General features: G+C 42.4%; 1 protein-coding gene across 8 annotated transcripts in view; it reads left to right on the top strand.

Annotated features, from left to right (window-relative positions):
• The window catches only part of PCNT (pericentrin), a 93,292-nt gene that overhangs the window by 191 nt on the left and 71,672 nt on the right, over nucleotides 1-21,429 (top strand). For 2 of the 8 annotated variants that reach the window (XM_077316707.1, XM_077316691.1), the window contains exons 1-9: nucleotides 18-167; nucleotides 3,629-5,677; nucleotides 9,163-9,255; nucleotides 11,087-11,251; nucleotides 12,657-12,912; nucleotides 13,635-13,693; nucleotides 15,370-15,544; nucleotides 16,988-17,112; nucleotides 21,031-21,142. In XM_077316707.1, coding sequence (XP_077172822.1) covers nucleotides 3,665-5,677; nucleotides 9,163-9,255; nucleotides 11,087-11,251; nucleotides 12,657-12,912; nucleotides 13,635-13,693; nucleotides 15,370-15,544; nucleotides 16,988-17,112; nucleotides 21,031-21,142 — 2,998 coding nt within the window. In that variant the 5' untranslated portion in view covers nucleotides 18-167; nucleotides 3,629-3,664. Of the gene's footprint in view, nucleotides 1-7; nucleotides 168-212; nucleotides 234-330; nucleotides 525-3,628; nucleotides 5,678-9,162; nucleotides 9,256-11,086; nucleotides 11,264-12,656; nucleotides 12,913-13,634; nucleotides 13,694-15,369; nucleotides 15,545-16,987; nucleotides 17,113-21,030; nucleotides 21,143-21,429 lie in introns of those variants that run through there. The other 6 variants (XM_077316700.1, XM_077316640.1, XM_077316650.1 and 3 more) reach the window with 5 other exon arrangements.

The raw sequence follows: 21,429 nt of genomic DNA, 5'->3' as shown, positions 1-21,429 counted from the left end.
AGGGAATTCCAAGGGGCTCGGGGAAGCCATTGGTCGAAAGTTTCGTGTTCGGGTTCTAGGGCGGCAGTTGGAGGGGGCGGGGCCGCTAACGGCTTCCTGAGGAGCTTCTTTGCCTCGCCAGGTAGAGGCGAAGACTGAGGTGCGTTGCTCGCTTGTCCGCCCCACAGGTGCGCTTCCCTTGCGTGGCCGAGTCGTCCGCCTGAGCCCCTCAGTCCCGCGTCGCTTCTACCTGGGTGGGCATGTGAGGAACGGATCCTGCCCGCTCCGCAGAGTGGAAGAGCGGAGGGGGGGGGGGGCGGGGGGGGGGGCGGGGGGGGGGCGGGATAGGCCGGTGCCTTGGCCCGGTTCGGCCCCTTTAGCCCATCGCAGCTGCATGGGAAGACCACCCCGCTTCCACCAAGGAAGTATAATCGCTACTGCGATAGGAGTAATCGTCAGGATTAGTTCACGTGCCCTGCCTTCCTCCTGGGTGTTGGGCCAAAGCGTTGTCGTCCGCCGTTTTAAACTCACAACAGCCCTGTGAGGTAGGCTGCATGCATCTGGCATATGCTTACCCGGAAGATTTCAGTTTGGGGAGGGGGTGGAGTAAAAGAAAAATGGCATCAGTAGGACGGCAAAAATTAAAGCCACCGATTAAACTACCGAATTTCCAGGGAGGATATTTATTAATATATTATTATTTTCTTCTAGTACAAGGTTGTTTACAGTAATAATTGAAACACTACAAGGTTCAAAGAGAAATACCCAAATATCTATGCTTTCTCTCTCCAAAAGATGCCTTTTATTCACATCCCTGGGAAGTGAACAAATCTTGCAGAACTTCTTAAAGATCTCAGAGGTCCAAAATAACTTTTTCGAGGAAGCCTTCTTGCAACTACAAGCCAAGATGTTAAAGCTTCCCTGCTTGGTATCTTTATGTACCAATTAGTAATAAAATGTAGGTATTTTTCTTACTGAATCTGCAAGAGTTAGACATGGCCATTCTTAAGTTTTCAACAGTTCACAGTAATTACTCTTAACAGGCATCTGTGAAAGTCCATGAAAAATTGGAATAGTATGCTTGTGACCCCTTAAAAATGTATAGTTTCGTGGTATAAGGGTTCTTTCTCATTCAGAGGACCCACCTATATTTTGCGAGGTGCTACATTCAGACTGCCTTTCTGTGTACTGGCCTCATTGAATAACGTGAGACTTATATACATTGCAATGTTGGTCTTTATGATGCTACTAGATTCTCTGTTGTGTTTCGCATGGGGTAGTGCAGTTACCTCTCCAGAAATGTAAAGACATTATTTGGTAAACAGCTAGTTAATATATTATGTTTCTATTTCTAGCGTTGTATAGCTTAACCTTTAAGCTCCGAGTGCTGTAGTGTATTTTATACAAAAGAGTAGCTTGTATTTGTCATAAACAAATAGATGTTCCCGTGAGCAATAACTCTTTGTTGCACAAAATGAACTGATTAGTTTTGTTAAAGTTTTATGCTCTGGCTAGGCAGATGAAGTTTTGTTAAAACAGGTTAAACAGATTCCGATTGCATTTTCAAGATCAGTTCTCCTTTCATAACAGTGAGCAGCGGAAAAGTGTCAGTGCTTAAACTGGTGCTTTCATCGTATCTGGATCTGAAGCTGTCCTGTCATCATCACAGGTTATGAGCACTTATTGTTAATATCGCAGAATCACACAGAATCAAAGAGTTGGAAGGGGCCATACAGGCCATCTAATCCAAACCCCTGCTCAATGCAGGATCAGTCCAAAGCATAATATATATAAAATATATAAAAGGGAAGAACAGCACTTACTGTGCATAAACGCAAAGGTATTATTTTGTTACATACTAAAGTTTTGAGCCCATTGAAAACTTGTTCAGAGCTTGACAAAGCTCTTTGTAATGCTATTTACTTCCAGTCTGGATGTTGGTTGAGTAGATTTTTTGCCGCTACAGAAATGCTGCTATGAGTCAGCATTGGGCTCGATAAGTAAAAGGGCCCATAATGTTTTGTTGAGAGGACTATGTCAGCCCATGGTGTCTACTTGTGGGCCTGCAGCTCCAGGGGCCCAGTAGCTTGGTGCAGAGCTGAGGCTATTAGGAGAGAGGCCCAACCCAGGACCATGGCCAGAGGCAAGGCCTGGGAAGTGTGACTCTGGAGTCCTGTGAGCACTGATAGACCATGTGAAGACAATATGGGAGGAGCAAGGAATGTGAGGTCTGGAAAAATGAAGAGGATTAAAACGCTGTCAGGAGATGTGGAGGGGAGAGAGGGAAATTGAAAAAGGAATGGGAAGTAGGTAGAAGGAAAGAAAGGTGAAATGGTAGGAAGGAACTGGAAGAGTTCCTTGAGACCAAACAGCCCTGAGAGAAAGGCCTGGGAGAGAGGGGCATCCGAGAGAAATTAAACAATGGATTCAAATTACAGTAAAGGAGGTTCCACCTAAATATTAGAAAGCATTTTTGGACAGTGAGGGCTGTTAGTAGGTGTAATACGTTGCCTCGGAGGGTGGTGGAGTCTTGTTTGTTGGAAGTTTTCAGGAGGAGATTGGATGAGCACCTGTCATGAGTGTGACTCAAAGGAGCCATGCTCCATAAACAGTTAAACTCAGAGGTATTCAATAAATATTTCAGTGCACCAGATTAAGGACTTTGCCTCTCTGTTACGAGCAGTGGAAGGCTAATTCTTGTCATCCCCCCACCCCGTGTGGGGTGAAGAACACCAACAGATGCAAGGGCTGGTTGCTTCTCTGGATTAATTTTCAGAGAATAAGTAGAGGTTGTGACAGTGTCCCGACATGAGTGAGACAATATGAACAATGGTGAATGAGAAGTTCTTGTTATTGTGATGTCAAATGATAATTTTGAAGGAACAACGAAGCACGCTACAATAAAAGCATTCCTGAAAATACTGTATGCCACAATGAAAATGTTTAGGGGCAATGGCAACTTGGTGTAAGGGATTTGCTATGCCCTGAGTTACATTATATGAAGGCATCTAATCCTTACAAATAACTGCAGTGGAATATATGCAGTGAGATATCACAAGATGTGTCTTAGTACCCTGATGAGAGATATGCTTTGTTTTTTAAAATATTTTTAAATGAAAAAGCAGTTTGGGGATTGGTTGTGAGAGCTACTCAAAAGAATAATAATGGTAGGCATAACTAGAAGAAGAAGAAGAAGAGTTGTTTCTTATATGCCGCTTTTCCCTACCCGAAGGAGGCTCAAAGCGGCTTACAGTCGCCTTCCCATTCCTCTCCCCACAACAGATACCCTGTGGGGTGGGTGAGGCTGAGAGAGCCCTGATATCACTGCCTGGTCAGAACAATTTTATCAGTGCCATGGAGAGCCTAAGGTCACCCAGCTGGTTGCATGTGGGGGAGCGCAGAATCGAACCTGGCATGCCAGATTAGAAGTCCACACTCCTAACCACTACACCAAACTAGCATAACAAGTGACACGAATCAAATTTAATCCCGACTCCTATGAAGAAAAATAATACATGTAGTCCCATATTGATATTCTGTTGAAGTTAAACATATCATAGATTTTAAACCTGTTGAAGAAATGGTTATGAAATAGTTTCAAGGTTTTGTGATATTGGAGCTAATTTTTTGTATCAAACTTCCTCTTTAGGAAGAAAAGGCTGTAGAGCTAAGGATTTCTGTGCAGATGGAGAATCAGGATTGTTTTCAAGAAATGGAAAAGAATGACGAAAATAACATTAACAGACGACTGCAGAAATTGAGAACTGAGCTGGAGGAGTGCTACAGAAAAGAGACTTTAAAATTAAAAGAAACTTGTATAAAAGAAGTGAATACAAAATATAAAAATGATCTTGAGCAGATAAAAAAAGAATTAAACACTGTTAATTATGAGGGAAATGCTCAGAACGTGAATATCATTGTTAGTTTAAATAATAAATTACAGACATTAGAAATTGATAGCTCTTCCTTCCACAAGGAACTTGAAAACTGTTTTGCTGACTTTGCGAGAAAACGCTCTGTAATTGATTGGAAGTATACAACTCTAGTAGAAGAACTTCTGCTACAACTTACTAATACTGAAGAAAAAGCAAGAGAATCAAAACAGGAAAAGGAAAATTTAAATCAAGAGATTGAAAAACTCAGTTCTTTAACTCAGGAATTAAATGATCGACTCCTCCTTGAAACAGAAAAAAACAAAGATTTGCATTATAAGTATGATAAAGAAATATATTCCTACAACAAGATACTAAAAAATTTACAGCAAGAGATGACACTGTTACAAGAGGTATTGGGGAGGCAGAAGACAAAACTTGAAGAGATGCAGAGTACACTGCATCAGTATGAAAATGACTTGTATTTGGCTGATGGGGAAGTAGATCGTATGCATGATTTCAGAATAGACACTTTGAAAAATGCATTGGAAGATGCAAAGCATAACCTAAATAAAGTCAAAGCCCTGGAGGATACCGAAAACTTTCTCTCTAATTATTACTTAAGGGAACATATAGAGGCTGTTACGGAAGAGACATTAAATGAAACTGAACTCAGTGAACAATCTATAGCTTTCTTTTTTCCTGGGTATTGTTCACCATGTAAAGAAATAGAAAAGCAAAATAGTGTAAACGATCATCAGATTGATTTTGGGGCTGGAGATAACGGCCAGATAAAGCAGAGCAGTGAAAAAGGATTTCTTTTTGACAAGGCTTTTCGGGGAGCTGGAGGCGACGCAGCAGCTGAAATCACAACAGCACACCTAAAAGAGGCACGTGTTGCTTCTGATGAATCTCTCAGCCCAAAAATGGAGAAGGAGCTAGAACCAGAAAACAAAAGAAAGCAAGGCGATAATAGTGACTTCATCGTTTGGGTTCAAGAATTCAAGTGCACAATGCAAGATTTAACATCTCGTTCGTGGGAAGAAACAGTAAAGGAACTCCAGCGGGAAAAAGAAAATTTAATAATGCAGTTGAGATTGCAGGAACAATTAGTAAAAGATGTTCAGGAGCAAAAAACGGCCTCTGATTCAGTGACCAGTGAAGTACAGTCTCTGTTTGGGCGACAGCTGACAGTTTTGCAGAGGCAAAGGGATCAAATGCAAGCCCAGATTGATAGCCAGATGGCGAGGAACAAGGCTCTTTATGAACTTCTTGGTCAAAAAGCAATTTTAGAAAAATTCTTACTGAAAGAACAGGATCATCTCAAGTCTGAAATCTCTATCAAAGAACAAAGTTTATCAGCTTTACTTAAGGAAAAATCAACCCTAGAAGACAAACTTTTTATGGTAGGGGAGCATCTAAAGGAAGCAGAAAATGCTTTGGGAGAAAGTGTTAACAAAATAATGATTCTTGAACAAACTGTCGATGAGCTTAATGAGAGAATGAAAGGCACTCAAGAAGCACATGAATCTGAAAGACTAGCATTTGAAGATAAATTGAAAGCAAGTGGTTTAGAATTACAGAAGCTTAGCACTGAAATAATGCTAAAAGAAAGGGAATTCATGCAAAAGGAAAATGAGTTGAATGAAGAAGTGGTATCTTTAAAGAATATTCAGTTGGAACTTCAAACTCGTCTAGAGGAGACAGTGAAGAACATGAAGGAGATGCAGTCTGAGTCAGAGAGACTTCACAAGGAAGAACTTAGTAGAACCGAATCTCTTTATCATTCTGATCTTTCAGATATGAAATTGCAGGACCAGAAAGTGGTAGGTATTTCTCTGGACCAAGGGGCCATTTTTACTTTTATTTATAGATTAAAAATGATATGTTGATTGCATTTAAAAACTTGGTCTCTATGGTTTTGCATTTGTATTGCATAATTTGATTTATGGAATTGCTACAGCCTTGGTCACCCTGGTGGATGACTTTCACCAGAAAATAGGCATAGGACCTTCAACTAAGTTGAGTCTCCGACCTCTCAGTAGTGTTAGATACCACTGATCATAATATCTTTTTGGATCACCTATCTGGGCTGAGCTTGGTAGGCATGCTTATATGGTGGCAATAGTCCAGCCTGGATGCTAGATTTCAAAAGGTAGTGTTGGGGGACTGCTGCTCATCCCTTTGGCCTGTGGTGTTCCACAAGGTTCCATCTTGTCTCCTTTGCTTTTTGACATGAAACTGTTGGGATGAGGTTATCCAAAGGTTTGGCTTAAACTGTCATCTCAGCTCTTTTTTGCACTTCTAGCTGATCCTCATGAGGTTGTAGAAACCCTGAACCAGTGCCTGGAACCACTTTTGTGGAGTGGCTGTGGTCAGTTCTAACAAGACAGTAGTTTGACCTGGGCTATAAGGTGTCACCCATTCTGGATAGGTTTGTACTCCTCTTGAAGGAACAGGCCTGCATTCTGGCCTACTCCTGGATAAGCTGTGGTCAAGAATGCTTTTAATCAGCTGTGGCCTTTCCTGGGCAGAAAAGATCTGGCCATTATGGTGCATACCCTGGTCACATCTAAGTCTGATTCTGGGAGTGTGCTCTGTATAGGGCTGTCCTTGAAAAGTGTTTGGAAACGTTGGTTAATGCAAGATACTGCAGTGAGGATGTTGACTAGAGTGAATCATAGGGACCATGTAACTTTATTCTGGGCTGCCTATACTGGCTCCCAGTTTGCTTCTATGCACAAATCAGGGTGTTGCCTTTGACCTTCAAAGCCCTGTATAGATAGGTACCAACATGCCAGAAGGACTGCCTGTTATTCCCGTATGAATTTAGCTGATTAGTATGGCTAACTTTGGAAGCTCTGCTTTGGGTGTCCCCACCTCTTGGGATTAGGGCAGTGGCAACTGAGGAGAGGGCTTTCTCTGTCATGGCACCAAACCTCTAGAACAGGGGTAGTCATACTGCGGCCCTCCAGATCTCCATGGACTACAATTCCCAGGAGCCCCCTGCCAGCATTTGCTGGCAAGGGGCTCCTGGGGATTGTAGTCCATGGAGATCTGGAGGGCCGCAGTTTGACTACCCCTGCTCTAGACCTTTCCCCAGAAAGATTGTTCTGTTCTGTTACTGTCTTCTGCCAGTATTTTCTTTGACATTTCCTTAGTAATCCCACCTTCTTAACCTTCTTAACCACCATTCTAATTGCTGTTTTTATGTTTTGTGGGTATTTTGACTCTTACTTTTACATTGCTTTAATGATGTATCTTTAGGGGGTCATTTTAATGGTGCTTGTGGAAAGCTGCTGGCTGGCTCGACAGACATTTCACTTGCGTATGTAGTGTGTGAATGGAGGGTCTGGATAGGCTTGGCAGCTGGGCAAGAGAGAAAAGGTCAGCACTTTTGTTAGGGGTGCAGTGCACACAGAACACCGAGGCAGAGGAGTCCCACTGAGCTGGATGAGCCAGGAGCCTGCTAGCCCGCTGACCCAAATGTGCATGGATTTTCTCCTCTCTCTCACTCACATCAGTGCAGGGAGGATTAAATAAAGGATGAAGCCAAAATGTGTGTCTGCTCCCTGGGCTCCTCGCATGCAAGAGCTGCCTTATGTAACAGTCTGAATGGAAGTGGGGGGTGGGGTAAGGTGAAGGTCATGGTCAGGAGCAGGCATTCAGAAAAGCATGATGGGTTTGCACATGGCAGAGGCTGGCACATGACAGGTAATATTTTGGGTGGTTGGATAATTCCATGGAGCTGGCAGGAAATAAAAGCCTGCAAAAGACAGTTAAAGTGGAGCAGACATTTTTGGAAAGCGTCAGCGCTTGAAGATTGCTTATGGTGCTGGGGAGAAGTTCCCCTCATGGTTCAAACTTGTTGCTGAATTTGGGATGATGACGGAGGAAGGGGTGGGATTATGTGGTTGCCTTCCCCCCCTTCCCTTTCCAAAACCTGTTGACTGTAGCAGTTTCTTTAAGGCAGAGCATGTAAAGTTCCTCCAGTTGATGCTACATGGCACCTGCAGCAACAGAATGCAGCCCTTCATGAGAGCCAGTTTGGTGTAGTTGTTAGGAGTGCGGACTTCTAATTTGGCATGCCGGGTTCGATTCTGCGCTCCCCCACATGCAACCAGCTGGGTGACCTTGGGCTTGTCACGGCACTGATAAAACTGTTCTGAACGGGCAGTGATATCAGCGCTCTCTCAGCCTCACCCACCCCACAGGGTGTCTGTTGTGGGGAGAGGAATGGGAAGGCAACTGTAAGCAGCTTTGAGCCTCCTTCGAGTAGGGAAAAGCGGCATATAAGAACCAACTCTTCTTCTCTGGCTCATCAGAAGCTTCTGAAATGTGTCAGTCTTTAAAGAGCCTTGAGAGTCTGGTTGTACCTGTGCAGTGCAAAACGCCTTATATATATTGAGCATAGCAAAAATTAGTTAGGTGCCGAGGAGGGGTGTGGGTCATAGTGGTAAAATAGCTCTGGCACCTGGCATTACATTTTTATGGCACACATGGCCTGGCCCAACAAAGTGACATTTATATTGGATTTGGTCCTTGTAACAAATGAATTTGAAATACATAACCACTTTGTTGGCCTTTGTGTTCCTTTGAAACCATTCTCTGAATCAGTTGTAGCATTAAACGTAGCTGTTCTTGTTAGCATGGCTTCACCTGAGTGCTGGCTAGGTGATAGTAGCTTCCTTGATTGTCATTGACAGGCAGAAAGGCAGGATACAAAGTTTGTAACAATATGTAAGTAATAAAGTTTTCTAGTAAGAAGGGAGATATTTGCTAACAGGCTTGGAGAAAAATGTCCTGTCCTTTTAGTAGAGATTTAATGTACGGAAATAGGCTGCTGATCATAGTAAAAGCATCACCTCTAGTAAAGGGACAGGGCATTTAACCCAGGTAGCTGGCCAGGCTAAGCAGGGCTAGAAAGCAGAAAAGCTTATCCTGCTATAACTGGGAAGAAAAATAAAGATATTGATTTCCAGTGAAAATCAGTTTTGAGTACTAGTTGGATTATGATATAAATCTTCCTTTTTCAGTCTGGTTCTTAAATACTTATGTATGTTTTAGTCTGTACTCTTGATATATGGAGATGATCATGCAAAACACTAGATATGTATATCTGTATCAAACTTCACAGCATATGTGTGCTGGGAAGGCATCTTGTATGTATCTGATATTCTGCTTGTACAGAAGTCCTTGTTAAACAACAGTGTGAATTAACCTTCAGAGTCTTTCTATTGGCAGATAAAAATCTTAGGGTTTTTTAGGTATTTGGAATAGTTGGGAAATCATGTTTTGTTTCTTTTCTCAGATAGAAGATCTAAATGCAGAAATAAAAGGGAACATAGAAAAGCAGAAACAGTTGGAACAACAATGGAAAGAACAGATTGGCATAATCAAAAAGGTATTGAATTAAATTAGTGAGTACAGCTAATTTGATGGCAACCTGATCAGGTGAGCATAGAGGCAGCTTGGTGTAGTAGTTAGGAGTGCTAACTTCTAATCTGGCAAGCTAGGTTTGATTTCCTGCTCCTCTACATGCAGCCAACTACGTGACCTTGGTCTCGCCACAGCACTGATAGAGCTGTTATGACCGAGCAGTAATATCAGGGCTCTCTCAGCCTCACCTACATTACAGGGTGTCTGTTGTGGGAAGAGGAAAGGGAAGGCGAGTGTAAGCTGCTTTGAGACTCCTGGTAGAGAAAAGCGGCATATAAGAACTAACTCTTCTTCTAAAATGGTACATTTTTTTCCTGTCAATCCACACTTTGGTGAGAAAATACAAGGGAGGTATTTGACAGTGGCTAGTTTTGCTTCTGTTCTTCTTTTCTGATGCTGGATTAGCTGTCCCAAATATAGACTTGGGCTGTATCCCACCAGGCTGCAGTGTGGGTATGTCTGTTATGCTGAAGTTCAGGCACCTGGCATTACATTTTTATGGCACACATGGCCTGGCCCATTTCACTGAAGGAAAATCTTCCTGAGAAATGGAACAGTTTGGTGTGATATGCCATTGTCAGCCTAGGTCTGGCTGGTGGTTCACATTTTGTGCAGTCTGCACTGATAAAAGTTTGAGGCAAATGTGCAATTAAATTATTTCTCCAAGACATAATTAATATCAGTAATTTATAGTTAATTCAGATGGTCCAGGCTAATGTACAGTTTCACTTAACATATGTGTACATAGCATGGGCTAGGTTTATCCTGCCTGAAGTGAGAGACTTTCCAAATAATGATTCAATAGTGTACTTTGTGGAAAGAGAACAAAAAAGTATTACCAATTTGTATTCTGTGATGGATTGATTTATATTCCGTCCCGACTGGTTGCCCGTCTCGGGGCAGTTTATTTATTTATTTATTTAGATTTATATACCGCCCTCCCCGAAGGCTCAGGGCGGTTTACATTAAAATTTTACACAGTTCGAAGCTCAATAAAACATAAAGCAGTAATACATAATTAGAAACGACATTAAAATTACCCGTATTTGCCGGCGTATAAGACGACTGGGCGTATAAGACGACCCCCCCAACATTTCCACTCAAAATATAGAGTTTGTTACATTACATTACAGTCCTATGGGCCACTATGGGCAGCTATGTCTATCCCAACTGAAGTGCACCCGGCATATAGGACGACCCCCCCACTTGGAGGCATGTTTTTCAGGGGAAAAAAGTAGTCTTATACGCCAGCAAATACTGTATATAAACCACAATTCCATGCTATTGCATCAATTTAGTTCTTTAAAACAGGTTGTAGTCAGTGGGTGTTAACATATGGGAAGGTGAGGCCGGGGGAGAAAAAGGAGGGAAGGGGGGCAGGATGGAGGCCCAATATTGCTATAACTGTAATCTAGCTGTTTATCGAGTTGGCCTCAATCATAAGCTCGGCGGAAGAGTTTTGCCTTGCAGGCCCTGTGGAACTCGGGTAATTCCAATAGCCCTGATCTTGCTTGTCTTCCCCAATAATTTTCTTTATGCTCCAAAATCTCTGAACTAGGGTTGGGTGCTTCGGGCAGCACCTCCCCCCCCCCTGGCCCTGGCTGCTTCGGCCGCTGGCTGCTTCGGTTGGGTGCCAAAGCGCCCAACCCTATGAACTGTACCTCGATAGCTTCTCCACATAAATGTATTTGCTTGCATACATGAGCAGACTTTTAAGAATATATGTTGTATGTTTGCTTGGAATATTTTCACTGTCTTTTCAAGCCATAATTGTTCTCATTTAATTAACCTTGTAGCTTCATGAACGAGAACATCATCGTGAAGTAGCTGAGCTCATTATTCAGCATGAGAGTGAAATTAAAGAGTTACATGCTAAATTAATGAATGAGCAACAGCTGTTGTTGGATGAGTTGCAACAGCAAATGGAGGCAGCACATGAAGAGGAGATGCAGAAAGCGGAGGTACACTCAAAGGTCTCTGGCTGGTGGAAGTAGCCAAAAGTTTAGCCACCTGTTTTCAAAAAGGCATATATAATACTGCTATTTAATGTCAGACCCTTTAAAAAAAGTGTAGTACTAAACATGATTAGTCTTTAACATGCTACATTATATTAAATAATTTATTATCAAAAAAACTGATTGACATTTGAACATTGCTTGAACATCTGTATATGCTGAGTCAATGCACTTTTGATGAACTTGATGATTTTCTCACAATTAGAAAAAATAGCTGCTCTGTGAACCTCTGTTTAATGGCAGCATTCCTTGTGCTGGCTTACTAGATACTCTACCCCGAGATGTCAATAGAAGGGCAGTACGTAAGCCGAATGAATAAATAGTTGCTTACAATGCATGCTTGACTACTGTGCTCCATGTCATCGTATGATATCTGGCTTCAGATCAGCCAATGCGTGTTTTTGGCGCATGTAAGATTGGCAGACAAGCCTTAGGATTGCACCCTAAAAAGGCTAAAGCCAACAGTTTATTAAAACAAAAAAACAGCTCTAATACAATGGTATAAAGGTGGCATAAGTATCAGTGCTAAACAGGAGTCGAATAAACCAGTACAAACCAACAAAAACGCCACAAAAAAAAAGGCTTTGCCCCAGTTCCAGAAAATTTTCAGATTTGTTGTTGGATAGTTACAAGAGGGTCTTCCACAAGAGAACACTCTGTCCTCCCTGCAAGAGATGAGCCTTACGTTTTGATAGTGGGGATGTGCAGATTTTTTTGTCGGGTTTGATGAGAATTTGTGTACACTTATCAAACAGCCCAATAAGACAGTTTATATAGATCTGAAAAGAGGATCTGGAATGAGAATTTATGAAAACACTTGCATTGACAGTAAAAGGAACCTGAATGTTCAGACCCCCTGGAGTTTTGACTTGCTCTCCCTATGGCCCTAAAATACTATGGTCCTAAAATACTATGCTGCTAATAAGAACCAGTGCAGTTATCAAATTTTTTCTAATAATTCTGTATGCACTGGCTGTATGGGTAATTTTATAGATTTAATTACCAGGTGGTGTAGCCTGAACAAGGTAACTGGAATACTATTTCAGGGTGGCCATCTGGGGCCCCCAACAGTTGTTTCCTGAACAGCAGAACAAGATGTTTGAAGCAGGAAGGTGGTTCCTTAAAAGGTCAAAAAAGAATGAATGCCTGGGACTCACTGTTTCTTAATGATCTTGACTCCATGGATACCCTGTCTCCCCACGCTTGTAGGCAATAATGTCCTTTCTGGTTTGCAGCATTTTATAAAATAAAACTATATTTAAGGAATCATTTAGGTCTCATGGTGTCTTAAGCAAGCTACAGCAATGACAGTGTTTTAAGTTGTACTTTTCATTGTTTCCCTTCATTGTAGGCTCTACATAATCTTAAAGTTGAAGCTTTAAGATTAAGTTCAAATAATGTCCACACATCTCAGTTGGAGCTGATGCAGAATAATCTGAGGAAAGAGAAGGAAACTGCCCTTGTGGAACTGCGTGAGATGCTCAACGACAAGCACGCTCAAGAAGTAGCAGTTTTGCAAAGCCGATGCCAATTTGAGCTGGAGCATATTAAAGAACAACATTTGAAGGAAAAGGAAGAAACCATTTTGAAGCATCAGAATGACCTAGGTATATAGCTAATAGATTTTAGCTTCCTATTGTGAGTTATCTAACTGTTGGCTTCCTCCTTTGCTACCTGATAGCTGAAGGCAAAATCATGGCCTGTCCCAACCAGGAGAACTAATGGGGATATCACCACTTTTTTTGGTAGATTAATTGGTTAATTTATTTTAACTGTTTTAATTATTTTAATTCTTAATGTATTTTAATAATGTTGTAAACCGCCCTGAGATGGCAGTGCTAATAGGGCGGTCTAGAAATGTAATGATAAATAAAATAAATGGTTACCACCTAGATTCAGTACATCATACTTTGGGGGTAAGCATACTTTGAGGATAAACTTTGGTTACGTATTCAGGTCCATTCACATTTAATGTACCTCTTGGGCAGAACGTGAGTGCTAATGTACTTCTCAGTCAAAGAATGCAAACTAGTAGTGAGGATATTTCTTCTTGCTCCCAATTGAGCATGGCAGGTAGGCTGCTGACTGCTGGTGGGTAACACTTAAAGTTGCTGGTGGGTAGGACTTAAAGTTGCTGCCCTCCCCCCCCCAACCAGATCTGCCACCAGATGTGATTATCTCAAATTTGCCTCAACATAGAACTAGCCCTGGTGATAAAGTTATTAGAGGTCGTACAGTAAAGCAAAGTAGAGAACTTAATTCACCTTGTTTGCATATTTGAGGTACAAGAACTGGTACATCAGACATGTTATGGTGTTTCATTTTTCAGATAAAGAGAGGGAAAAGATAACATTGAAAATGGAGGAAGAACATGCCAAAAGACTGGAGGTATTGCGTACAACTTGTCTTAATAAATCAAAATGCCATAACAATTATTCGATTGAGTCAGAGTTCCTCAAAATGGCCTTTCTGTCTCTTACATCCACCCACAAAGGGCATGTGTATGATTTTTAGCACTAAGCTATACAGAAACATCTGCAATATGGAGAAATGCTGATGATGTAGGTCATCTTGCAAACTTGTGTCCTTTATAAATAACTACTATTTCAGATCCACTGTTGCTTGCATGCCTGCATGTCTGGGGTGGGGTGAAGTGTCAGACAGATGAATTGACACTACATGGACTGTGGTGAAAAAAGCCAGCAACACCAGTCAGCTGTTGCCTGTTTTGCCTAGATACTATCTCTGGCAGGGAGTTTCACACCCCCGCCCTACCACTTACCTTAGCTTGCATTTCTGCTTCTGATGCTCAGGCCTGTCCTTCAGACTGCACTTCTCAGCAAGCAGTGTCGGCTTTAAACCAAGGTCATTATGAATCCTCAGTTTAGAATCTATATATTCTATAATACAGGGGTAGTCAACCTGTGGTCCTCCAGATGTTCATGGACTACAATTCCCATGAGCCCCTGCCAGCATTTTACTAGGAGTCTCTCTCTACCTAGTTCTAGTGCTACCCATTAACCTTTTTGGTATATATAGGATGTATACTTGGAAAATAGTATATAGATATGTATACATAGCTTGAATGTTTAAATCTGCAGACACACTTTCCTTAAACAGTTTTTCCTGCAATGTTGGATGATCCCCTAGGTTTGCAAAAAAGCCCAAAACACACATGTGTTTTTATAAATCCCCACAGACAATGCATTTCCTTTTCCCTTCAAAGCAGGTGTCCTGGTGGCTCTCTGGGCTTGGCTGCGGTGGTATTGGTGACTGGGAGGCTCTCCAGGCCTAGAAGTGGCCTGGCCAGGCCTGTGTCAGGAGAGAAGGCTTGGAGATTGGGAGCTATGCAGCTTTTCATCTCCCAGGCCATTATGTGTATGTGTGGAGAGGAAGGGAGAAACCTCAGTTAGGGAGCTGCGTGGCTCTCCGCTTCAAAGCCCAGTGTGTGTGAGGGAGCCTCAGAGATTGGAGAAAGTCAGGTGAAGAAGATAGAAGGGGAGAGCGTGAGAAAGTGTTCAAGGGGGAAGAGAGAAGTATGTAATGGGAGGGAAATGCAGCCTCCCCACAAGTTTCTTGCTTGTTAAAAACTAAAACCCATATTTAAAACATCTGAAACATTCAAAGCAGAGGAAGTCATTTTGTAACATGTTTACACTATATTCACAGATAATTGTAGTCAATTGAGTGTGCTTATCATTAAAGGCTAAATGAGACTGCACTCAGAACCCCCATCTTCTGGAAAGAGAAGAGTTATTTAGTAGTTGCTAAAAAAAACTACGTGAGAGATTAAAGCTGACATGTTGTCTTTCTTCTGCAAAAAAGGGATGGCTTGGGAAAATGTGTACAAGTGTCTGCAAAGAGTTTTCCAGTTTGGGTCTACCCAGAAAGCTGCCCTCTTTTGAAAGAGGCTTGGAGTTTATAAGAGGCCAGGAAAACCACTGGAATGCTCCAAGGGGTCAGACAGGAAGAATTGCTGTTCTCTAAGGGAAAGAAAAATATTGCTTTTTCAGGATATTGTGTTCACATTTTTAATGTTAAAATAAGACTTCATTTCTTTTTAGAGTCTTAAAAAAGAATGGGCACTGAATACTGAAATCAATTGTAAAAAAAAATCCGAAGAGTTATCTGAACATCATCAAACTGAGTTGAATGAGGTGGAAAGAACCCTGAAATCAGAACTTGAACAAGTAAAAAGAAAGTTGGAGAACCTATGTCTTGAAAAACAACAGCTTGAAAGTATGTATTTTTATTTTGTGGGGAAGCTGTCATTTTTGTAAAAGATTTTGCGAGGGCTCAAATGTAGAGTGTAATCTATTTGATATACACGTAGAATCCTAGAGTTGGAAGGGTGCTCCAGGGTCATCTAGTCCAACCCCATTCACACTGCAGGAACACACAACTACCTTGCCTACCCATGGTGTCCCCAATTTCATGCCCAAGTGATCCACCACCAAAAATCTCCAGAATCCAGCCTGGTGTGGAGGAAGTTCACCTACTCTTAGTGGCAATTAGCAATTCCCTGGATATGCAAGGAAGGGCCACAAGAGACAAACTCTGGAACATCCCTTCCTGCCCACCCACTCACAACCTGCCTAAATTCGTAAAATCAGCATTTCTTTCAGATGACTATTTAGCATCTGCTTAAAAACATCCAAAGGAGGAGAACCCACCACCTCCTGAGGAAGCCTGTTCCACTGAGAAACTGCTTTAACTGTCAGGAACTTCTTCTGGATGTTTAAATGAAAATTCTTGTGAATTAATTTCAACCCATTGGTTCTGGTCCGCCCTTCTGGGTCAACAGAAAACAACTCTGCTCCATTCTGTATGGACAGCCCCTCAAGAATTTGAAGATGGTTATCATATCACCTCTTAGTCGCCTTCTCTCCAGGCTAAAAAGACCAAGCTCCCCCAACCTTTCTTCATACGTCTTGGTTTCCAAACCCCTCACCATCTTTGTTGCCCTCCTCTGGACACACTCCAGTTTCTCTACACCTTTCTTCAGTTGTGGCGCCCAAAACCATGAAAGCGCTTGTTTGGTGCTTAGTCACTGAAATCAGTAGAATGAGGACTGCTTCAATTTTTGAGGTGCATGTCAATCAAAATTATGAGGCAGATTCTAAGGGGCAATGGGTGATGCATTTTTTGTTCAGTTTCAATATGCTGGAGGCAGACTGTTCCTTGAGATAAAATCTATCCTTCATCTATGGTTTTATGTTCAGTTGTCAGGCTAGTGCAATCATATTTTGCTATAGCCAAGAGTGTAGGTGATGGTATGGTGAACTGAAACAGTTTTTACCAGTGGATTTTATTTTATATCTATCCCTATATTTACACACATGCAATATTTTTTTTTAATGGGAAGAGGTAAAATAAGACTTGGTGAGGGAACATCGGACCCAGCCCCCCCCCCATAGCCTTCTAAGGTGGCAGAAGACAGCAATAGAGGGAGACAGGTGAACCTCTCTAGAAAGGGAGTTCTGAAGTTTTGGTGCCATGACAAAGGCGGCACTTTCCTAGGATGCCACCTGTCTATCCTGTCGTGGTGCGTGTACCTCAAACAGAGCTGCTTAAGATGACTGGGAAGGTTGGATGGGTTCATATGAGACAAAGAGATCATTTGGATTTAATCACTTTTATAAGGAAATCTCATAGTTAACTGGGCTCAATATTATTTTGCAGTGGAGTGTAAAAATCTGGAAACCCAGCACCAGCTTGCTGTGACAAAGCTGCAGACTGACCGTGCTCAAGAACTACAAGATGTGAAAGAACAAAGCAAAAAACAAGAAGAAAAGTTACAGCAGGAGGTTAATGAATATTTTTTTCATGTCTGTAGATACCGTAAAAGCTCTATATTGAATTTTTAAAAAATATTTCCAGTATGGGGATGGATTTTTCCTTGTAACATGGGAATGCTGACATTACATGTGCTGCTCTGAAAGTTTGACTAAAACCTACTGTAACATTTTCTTTTCTGAGATCCCCTCCCCATATGTAACACCTGTAAAAGGTACCTCTCTGAAGTTTTCTGAAATGACGTGTTATGCTGCCTCCTATCCTTCCTTAATGTTTCCTTTTTAAATTTGCTGTCACTAAAGGCTCTTGACTTAGAAGTATTAGGTGGACCCAAAGAACAGGATGGCTTAGTTGTATTTGGTAGAATGACAGAATGATCAGCTCATGGGGGTGGCTTTGAGGTAGACAAATCCTTTATTTTAAATTAGGGATTCCAAACCAGGAGCCCATAGACCCTCATGGGAGCTCTGGAGCGAGTCTGTTGCCTTTTCCCTTCTGCCTTAATAGAAGAAGAAGAAGAAGGGTTGGTTCTTATATGCCGCTTTTCCCTACCTGAAGGAGTCTCAAAGCGGCTTACAGTCGCCTTCCCATTCCTCTCCCCACAACAGACACCCTGTGGGGTGGGTGAGGCTGAGAGAGCCCTGATATCACTGCCTGGTCAGAACAGTTTTATCAGTGCCATGGCGAGTCCAAGATCACCCAGCTGGTTGCATGTGGGGGAGTGCAGAATGGAACTTGGCATGCCAGATTAGAAGTCTGCACTCCTAACCACTACACCAAACTGGCTCTAATAGACTCAGCCACAAGCTAGGGAATCATCTACTTCCATTGAATGATCTTGTGGTTTCTGTGCCTGGAAGGGAACAGAGGCTGCACACCTACTTTTGCCTTAAACCCACTCTTGTCTCTCCCCCTCTCAGTTCTACTTGATCCTGTCTGTTAATACATTTGATGATGTCACTTCCTGGGATTGTGGCAGGAAGGTGTGGCCAGCTGACATCACTTTCAGGGTTCCTTGAAGTCTGAAAAATTATTTCACGGGCTACTCCGTGGTCAAAAATTTGAAAAGGTCGCTCTAAATAAATCAGTGCCTTTCTCTTAAATATAAATGGCATTTATTATTTAGAAGTGTAACAGTATAACAATTTCAGTACAGGTCATAAATGTAATGCTTTGAGATAGGCACACTACTTCTTTCTTTACAATTTCTTAAATAGACCTAGCCACAAAGACTTGTTTTCCTCACTTGCCACTTAGGATAATATGTTCCAGAAAGAACAAATTCCTCACCTCTTCACTGCACCTCACTCAACTTTTTCCTCACACACTCCATGAACTGTATCTCCGAGCCATTCTACTGCCCTTAGGGTGAAGTCACCATCCAATCATAACACGCTTCACTCATCCAGCCCCTCTTTCTTACTTTAGAGGCCTGTGTTTTAAGACACCACAAGACACACACAAAATCTCACATTAAAATAGAGAAGTGACAGAATATATTTACATATCAAAACACCTCAGTTACAATTCAGAAGCAGCACTGTACAGAAATTTATATATGAAGCTATTTAAAAAACCTAGCATGATTCTTGCATGCATGAGTTTCTGCTAATGAGTCAGGGAATCTTGAAGAGGAAATAAATAAATAGTTGAGTTCCTTGTGTGAAAGCAAGTCTTGCTCTTCGGATGCATGCATGCTTATTCCAGTCTCTTAAAAAAAGGGTCATACATTATGTCATACAGTTCAGTTAGAAGCTCGTCCTTACTTTGATGTGGTAGATGAACAAGAACTTTTTTGTATAAGGTAAAAATTGCTATCATAACATGCCAGTTCCAGAAAGCCTGCCGGTAGTTATAAGAGTTATCATTTCTGCATGAGAAAGGTTTCTCAAATTTTCCATTCAGGTACCCCAGGGATATTTCACTACATGTAATGGTGTAAGGTGTTTTGAAGAGCTGATAGTTGAAAATCAGGATATAAATGTAGTGAGTAAATAAATAGCAGAATGTAATCCCAGAATAGATTTTTAAGTTTTCATTGGCACTATTCCATATTCACTCTTAATTATAGAAGACTCATGCTTGGCACCTAAACCCATTTCTGTTATCATTCATAGAGTCTTGGCCTGTATGAAAGTATAATTAAAGCATCTGGCTTCTTGCCTTTTTCAGTGAGAAATCATCATTATCAGTGAGCTTGCTGTGTGACAAAGAGGGCAGACATATAATGTACTCCCTAAAGAGTTGACTGCAATGTCATTACCCCTGTCCTGCCAGGCTATAGCTACTCATCCGGTTTGTTGTGCCAAGGCAGGAGGATAAGAGCCAGAGTCAAGTCTGAGAGGTCTGAAGCCAGGGAGACAGTTCACAAAGCAAACAGGGTCCGGAGCAAAGTCGAGCCGAGCCGGGGTCAAGAGCCAGATAAAGAGTCAAAGCCAAACCATGCGCAGAAGCCAAGCTGTAAGTGTAATCAAAACTCAGGCCAAAGTCAGGAACCAGGAATCAGGCAGGCAGAGCTTTGCCGTAGGGAACCAGAACAAGGAGTTGACTGGGAAGACAGACAGGGAACACAGATGTTGCACCCACGAAGGACCTTCAGGCAATACCCAGAGTAGGGTAGAGGAGCCCTCAGCCAGAGGGCTTGCAGCTGGATCATCAGAGGAAAGAGGTGTAGCTGGGCCCCATTTACCTTTACTGCAATCTGACAGGTGTGCTGATCTTCTGACAGCTATCAAGGTAGATCTCCTTTGTAGATGTTGCTGCCAGGGTCTTGGCCTGGAGCTGCCAGTGCTGCTTCTCTGGTGAGTCTTCATGGCTGTTGTACGTTTTGGCCCTGAGGTTTCACATAGTAGGATTGGGTTTCAGCCTGGCTGGTACTGGGCTGCTCAGACTCCATGAGAGCAGGCAGCTCTTGTTCTGTGGCAACTGGATATCCTGGCGACTCCAGGAGATCCTTTGCCTCTGGAACGCTCTCTGGCACTATGGCAGAGGGTGCAGGCATGACAACCCCACTCCATGCCACGTATTCCAGTAGGAGGTGATCCATAGTCCCATGGGATCTCTTTTGTTCTCCTATTTTTTTCCTTCCTGCCCCCGTCCTCCTGGCTGGGCTCATGGCCTGCACATATCCAATTCCCAGGAAAAGGAGAACGTCCTCCGGTGAATAGCTCTGGCCCCTTTTGGCCTCTAAGTGTGGAAATTGTAACTTTCATTTTGTTCTTTGATAATAAAAGCCCTTCTGCCATGGGAAGAGCAAATGGTAGGAAACTGAAGTGTTGATAGAGGCAGGTGGGTGTCTGTACGTATCCCAGAACTGAAAAGGTCAGTCATTTTTTAGCAGTAGATTGTCTATCATGAAGCTTGCAGTATCCTTTCGGACCCAATATAACTCAGAACCTTTTTCTAAGAAGAATGTCTCAGTTTTCCTTGTCTCCTGTGAGGCCCATTATGCACGGCCGCCGAAACGGCGATTTCGGGTCACATGGAAAACGCGGAGGGGGAAGACGCGACGCATACCGGTTATGTACGGGGCGGGGCGCAACGGTGGCAAAACCCAGAGTAACCGATTATGCACGCGGCGATCCGGGCGCCGCTTCTGGTTGCGCCCCGGTCACCCGGAAGCTGCGCCTTCTTCCGCATTTCACTGACGCGGCTTTTTCGGCGGCATGCACCGAAGCTGCGGCCGGTTGCAGCCGGCTCCATGCGTTATCGGTGATTTTAGTCGCCGCCATTCCACCCCGAATGTGCGCTAAAACCCCCATGCATAATGGGTCTGAGAGAGTAGCCTTGGTTTGTGACACTGACATCTGTCCTTTCGTATCCCACTTCATGAAAAGTGGAGGATTGTGATTTTTACTTCAAACATCTTGCACCTCTGTGTCTGCTGTAGTCTTTTTCTCACTGCTGTATATAACCTGTATCTTCCACAGATAGAGGAATGCCATGCTGTACTTGAAAAACAAAAAGCAGAGTCACAAGAAGAAATCAAACACCTTTGGTATCAGCTGGACAGTGCACGAGCAAGTCGGCAAGAACTAAGTGGTATGTTTATTTCTGATGTTAGAGAATGTTAATTGTAGCCAATTTTCTGTCTGCTTTCGTAGGACAAGGTGCTCTTATCATTCAGTTATTAGTTAGGCTAAAAGAGACACAGTCACTACTTGAACTTAATGTTTAGGAATTTGAACCCAGCTGTCCATTTTGGAACTCCAACGTGCATTCCACAGTATCATATTAGCTTTAGACAAACTAATTTAACAATCACTCACTGTTCCCTGGGTGCTATGATTTTGTGACAGGGAACTAATGGACAATTAAACTGGTGCAAA

This window comes from Paroedura picta, chromosome 1 (assembly GCF_049243985.1).
Source record: "Paroedura picta isolate Pp20150507F chromosome 1, Ppicta_v3.0, whole genome shotgun sequence".
Classification (NCBI taxonomy): domain Eukaryota; kingdom Metazoa; phylum Chordata; class Lepidosauria; order Squamata; family Gekkonidae; genus Paroedura; species Paroedura picta.
This window is presented reverse-complemented; position numbering and strand designations above follow the sequence as displayed.